Source organism: Scyliorhinus canicula, chromosome 11 (assembly GCF_902713615.1).
Source record: "Scyliorhinus canicula chromosome 11, sScyCan1.1, whole genome shotgun sequence".
Classification (NCBI taxonomy): domain Eukaryota; kingdom Metazoa; phylum Chordata; class Chondrichthyes; order Carcharhiniformes; family Scyliorhinidae; genus Scyliorhinus; species Scyliorhinus canicula.
This window is the reverse complement of record NC_052156.1, coordinates 137,085,958-137,091,957: the sequence shown is the minus strand read 5'-3', so window position 1 is coordinate 137,091,957 and position 6,000 is coordinate 137,085,958. Positions and strand designations below refer to the sequence as shown.

Here is a 6,000-nt window from a genome sequence, read left to right as displayed (position 1 = left end):
AGGTGGATTGGCCATAATAAATTGCCCTTAGTGTCCAAAATTGCCCTTAGTGTTGGGTGGGGTTACTGGGCTATGGGGATAGGGTGGAGGTGTTGACCTTGCGTAGGGTGCTCTTTCCAGCAGCCAGTGCAGACTCGATGGGCCGAATGGCCTCCTTCTGCACTGTAAATTCTACGATTCTATGAAATTCTATGAACCCAGGGATGTCACACGATATATATATACATATATGTAAATGCTCTCGATCACCATCTGGTGGTAAGAAATATGTACATGAAATTGTTAACTCTTTATCTCCCGTACAGTATACATATTGTTAAATTCCTTAAATCTTGTCCACCCCCACCCCCACCCCCAAAAAACCCTCCACTCAAAACTTCCCTTGAATTGGAATAGGCAATCCAAGAGTGGGGAAAAAGGCACTTCTTCCCGTAGAAAACTTGCTGACCACGGTAGAGAACACCAAAAAATTCTGTCTGCGACTCTGAAGATGTGCTGAATTCTGATCGGTGCGAATGGAAACCGGCACACTTTTGAAGGAAAGGAGGATTTTGGGGAGGGGGGTATATATATGTGGGGCATATAAATCTGCACAGCGGGAGTTTCTCCCCTTGATGACTTATGGTTTGAAGTGTGAGACCACATTCTTATTAAAGCAACTGAAATAATCACACTGTCCGGTCGGCCACTTTTCAGTGGCAAAGGCCGGTCGTGGTGTGGCTTCAGCGCCTGGTCCATGTTGCAATGCTCAATGTTGAGCGTCGAAATGTCATCAAATGCAAACGTGTAGCTGCAATTTGTAATCGGTTTCGATTCGACGCCGCTGACGGGGGAGGGGAGGCTGTGGGGGTGGGTGTCCAGTCGCTGCCGGGTTGCAGCGTTTGATGGAGTAAGGATGTCAGTCAGGGCTGGATTTTACAAGCAAGAATTGAACAAAACGATATGGGAAGTGCCGGAGAGATACCAGAATCTGACTCCCGTTGGTTCGGGGGCTTATGGATCAGTGTGGTGAGTGAAATCTGCCCCGCACGGTAATAGATTCACCTCACGGGGGATTTGTCAGTTTCATGTTGTTTCGTGGCTGGTTTCTTTTCCCCTCTCTTTTAAACCGCATCTTGTGGACTGCTCAACGTCGTTTCAAAATAGTGCTTGATAAATATCTGGGATGTTTTGTGGTTGTGGAAAGGAAACATTGATCAGAGGAAAGATGAGTGCAATTTCAGTTCTTCAACAAAAAAAAAGCATTTGCAATGACTACTTTATCCGGATGAATGAAGAGGTAACCATGTTGGAATGGGCTGTATAGGCGTGGTCTGGCTGGGCACGGCAAATTTCTCCATGTCGCTGTGTGGGTGATATTCTGAAATAAAGCGATTTTGATGTGCCTTTTATAATTGCACCGTGCCAGCCGGTTAACAAGCCTCTCACTCAGACCATTTGCACAAGCAGCAGGTCTTAATTTCGCCTCCTTTTGCTGAGTGATGGTGGCATTAATTGTGACAACATCTAATACAGGTGACTGTAATTTGCTCCGTGAAACCTCGAGAAAACTACTTGATAACAAGGGCGCAATTATATCAAGAACAGTTGTAATCTTTTGTCATGATGTGTCTTTCATTTTGGCTTCAATTCCCTCAAGGACCCAAAGGGTGTTCAGGTTCATGCAATTGCGAATGTCTTATTGGCCAATGTTATCCTAATAGTGAAATATATATTTGAACAGACAGGTGAAATCTTGAAATATTTCTCTTAGTAAGTTTTGTGACTGAAAACAGAGGTTGCATTAGTTATTTGAATTTTCCATTAGCTGATGTTGAGGCCTCTGCTTGCCTAAAATATGTCTTGTGTCTCCCATGGATGGTACTACTGCAATTAATCACCCACATAGAATGATACAGCAGGGCCGACTCTTTGAAAGAAGAATCCAGTTAATCTCACACCCCTGTCCTTCAATCATTGCCTTGCAATTTTCTTCCCTTCACGAATATATTTAATTCCCTCTTGAAAGTCGTCATTGAATCTGCTTCCACCTTCCTTCCTTCTATTTCAAAAAAAAATCTTGCTGCATAGAAGCATTCTCCTCATTTTGCCTGGTTCGTTTGCCCAATACTTTTAAACTGTATCCTTTGGTTACCGTCAGCTGCTGGAAACCAGTTTCTCTTTAATAATTTACTCTATCAGAATCCTTCATGATTTTCAATAGCTTAATCAAATTTCTTCTCAACTTTCAGTGCTGTCTGGAGAACAACCCCAGTCTCTGCAGTCTTCTAACATAAGCCTTTCATTGTTAGTAAACTTCCACTGAATCTCTTCAACATTTTTTTTTTCCGAGGCCTTGACATTCTTCCTGAAGTGTGATGCCCAGAATAAAACATTCCGGTTGAGGCCTAGTGTTTTGTAAAGGTTTAGTGTAACTGTCTTTCCTTTGTAGTCGGTGCCTTTATTGATCAACCAACAATCCCTTTTATGCTTCTTGACAGACATCTCAACTTGTCCAACCATGATCAAAGATTTGTGTACATACATCCCGCAAGTTTTCTCTCTTCCCCTGCCCCTGTAAAATTGTACCATTTAGTTTATGTCGCCTCTCCTTATTCCTCCTGTCAAATTGTATCATTTCAGGCTTCCTTACATTATAAGCTATCTGCCATGTCTACCCATGTTACCACCTTATGTCTCCCTGAAGTCTGTTACTATCCTCCTCGTTGTTTACTGCATTTCCAAGTTTTGTCATCTGTAAGTTTTTTGAATTTATACCTATTTCCAGTGGTTAAGATGTACCCAATTACACTTTGGTTGTACCGCCAACTTGTTCATCCTGCCTTTGGATTTGTTTATTGTCACGTGTACTGAGATACAGTAAAAAGTATTATTCTGCGTACAGCTCAGGCACATTGTTCTGTACATGAAAAGTAAATACATAGGGCAAATATAAAATACACAATGTAAATACATAGACACAGGCATCGGGTAAAGCATACAGGAGTATAGTACTACTCAGTAGAGAGATATGTGAACAGGTCAGATCAGTCCATAAGTGGGTGGTTTAGGAGTCTAGTAACAGCGGGGAAGAAGCTGTTTTTGAATCTGTTAGTGTGTGTTCTCAGACTTTTGTATCTCCTGCCTGATGGAAGAAGTTGGAAGAGTGAGTAAGCCGGGTGGGAAGTGTCTTTGATTATGCTGCCCGCTTTCACAAGGCAGCTGGAGTTGTAGACAGAGTCAATGGTGGGAGGTGGGTTTGCGTGATGGACTGGGCGGCGTTCGCGACTCTGTAGTTTCTTATGGTCCTAGGTCAAGCAGTTGTCATGCCAGGCTGTGATGCAGCCAGATAGGATACTTTCTATGATCTATCTGTTAAAGTTGGTAAGAGGCAATGTGGACATGCCGAATTTCGTTAGTTTCCCAAAGTATAGACGCTGTTGTGCTGTCTTGTGCTTTGTTGATAAAGAAGAGTTTTCGTTCAAATCAAAAGAAAGGATCTTGGTTAGCTTTATTACATTCTCGCTCTGTGGCACTAACAGTTTTATGGTGGTGCACCATTTTCGGTGGTAAAGAATGGTATTTAGTTTTGCCACAACCTCCCAGGATGTGGGGATTTCTAGTAAGACCTATACTTGCTGTTCACCCCCAGCTGTCCTACATGGCTGATGATGGGTTTTCTCTTGTTTTGGATGGATGTTTGATATAATGGAGTCACTTGCCAGGTCATTTCCGAGGGCAGTCACGTGGGTGTTGTTTTGGAGCCACATACATGCCAGGCTGGGTGAGGATAGCAGACCTCTCTCCCCAAAGGTCATTAATGAGCCCATTGGGCTTTTACGGAAATCCAGTATTGGCCTCATGTCTTTAATGGATACCAGCTTTTTAATTTGTAGATTTTTAAAATCTGTGTTCAAGATGTTATGGTGGAATTTAAACTTGCATTCTCTAGATTGCAAACACAAGCCTCTGATTACTAGTCCGATAAATAGTGTAAATTAATGCTATAACAGTTAGAAGTACTGCTGAGTGCACATTGACTTTGCAGTAGTGTGTTTATACTACCAGTGTCACGAGTTGGAATATAATGTTGTGATGACAACATGTCAGTCAGTGTTCTAATGTAATTCACAAATACATCCCGGAAACGGATAGACTGAAGGCTTCACTCACAGCTTTGGTCATTTTTTGGAATTTTGTTTTGGTCTCTTTAACCCTTTAATTTTATGGTATCATGTAGTCTGGGAGGCTGTTTTAGTTTCTGGTTGTAATTCTTATGACATGCCATAAATTCATTTAAATTAGGTAATTAATATTAATTCAGCAACTTGACTTGATGCCCCTGAATTTAATGGATCTTGGGTATCACAGTGTTTAGAATTGTGCTTCACATCTGCTCTGCCTCAAAAGCAAATGGTGCAAATTTCCAAGCATTGAAAAATTGCAGAATAAAATTCAATGTGCCCTGAGTCACTGAAATAAAACTGTTTTTCCCTCTCATTGTTCCTTTGCACTAGGCACAGCAAAATAAAATTAATGTTATGTGTCCCTTGTCAATGTCTTACCCGTAACGGGGTTAAAATGCATTTCGTGCACAATTGTAATAATGAAGGAAGTTTTCTTATTTTTTAAACATGATTCATCAAGCAGTTTAATATAAATCAAATTGAATCTGATCACAAAACTTCTTGCTGAGAAAAAAGTTTACTTTCCGAAACATAAAAGGGTCCTAATTTGTGAGAGGACTGATTCTAAAGATGTTTTGTTTGACCTTGCCTGTTTAATCTCAGTGACATTTTGTGCTCCAAATTGCTCGAACTGATAATGGTGCAGAGAGAGAGAAAACAGACACCTGGGACTTGAGCAAATTGGACAAGCAACTTGTTCTCTCTCCTTACAAATCAGATTGATGATTTCTGAAATTTACAGTGCAAGGACTGAAAAGGAAGTGAATTGTAGTGCGTGGAATCCATGTCAATTCGGATACAGAAAGTGAAATAAAGAGAGGGGAAGCAGTGATTCATCATCCCCCACCTCCCTGCAGAGATATTATACACAGCAACATCATCAAGGGCATGCAGGGCTGGAAGCAATAAGGTATAAGGCAGAGGAATCCCTATACTGACACTCAATGTATGAAGACATGGAGTGGGAAGTATCCAGGTGTGCATCATGCAATGCGCTCAAGTCAAAGAGTCACTGCCCCTACATGAGGTCCCAGACCGCCATGGTCATTCACGGCAGCTGATACCTTTGAATAGAACGGTAACCAGCACTTGCTCCTAGTCATATCATGGTCTGGTTGGTTCGAAGTCACCCACCTGCCAGACATGTAGAGCAACGCAGTCATTAGCAAACTTGAGCGACACTTCGCCAGACACAGCATCCCTTGGAGGATAATGATGGAGAATGCTCACCAGTTGGTCTCCAGAGGGTTCAGGGACTTTGCACCCACTGGGGAGTTTAAGTACATTGAGTCGTCCCTGTACCCACAGTCCAATGGCCTGGTAGAACAGGTCAAGCCCCTACTTGAGAAATATGCCTGAGGCCACACAGATTTCTATGCTGCACTCCCCAGTCCGTCAAATGTGCCAAGACAGGGTCTGCCCTCATCAACAGAGCAAACGTTCTCCAGACGCACCAGGGCCATGATCCCCATTTCGAAGGCGCTCTTGCATTTAGTTACTGTGGTCTCCTGGAACTTGTTTGATTTGCCTTCGGGGATAAGAGAAGAAATTGCTTTTCTCCACTATTGACCTGAGGTTTGATGACTGGGCTGGGGCAGGGTGCTAGGTGTGTATAAATTACGTTTGATGAGCCAACTTGATTTTTTTTTCCTGTCTACCATTTTCATGGTTATAACATTTTCCCAGTTCTTGGGCTGGATTCTCCCCTACCCGGCGTGACGGAGGGTCCCGGTGTAGGGGAGTGGCACCAACCACTCGTGGGTCGGGAATTCTCCCCACCTTTGGGGGCCAGCCCCGCGCCGGAGCGGTTGGCATTAGAAGACTGGCGCAAAAA

At 42.9% G+C, this 6,000-nt stretch overlaps 1 protein-coding gene across 4 annotated transcripts in view; it reads left to right on the top strand.

Moving 5' to 3' along the window:
• The first annotated feature begins 811 nt into the window (after positions 1-811).
• Positions 812-6,000, top strand: part of mapk11 (mitogen-activated protein kinase 11) — a 66,222-nt gene continuing 61,033 nt past the window's right edge. For all 4 annotated transcript variants that reach the window (XR_005462305.1, XM_038811468.1, XM_038811469.1 and 1 more), the window contains exon 1: positions 812-1,008. Coding sequence is in view for 3 of the 4 variants with exons in the window: in XM_038811468.1 (XP_038667396.1) it covers positions 896-1,008 (113 nt within the window). In the remaining variant the exon portion in view is untranslated. The remainder of the gene's footprint in view (positions 1,009-6,000) is intronic.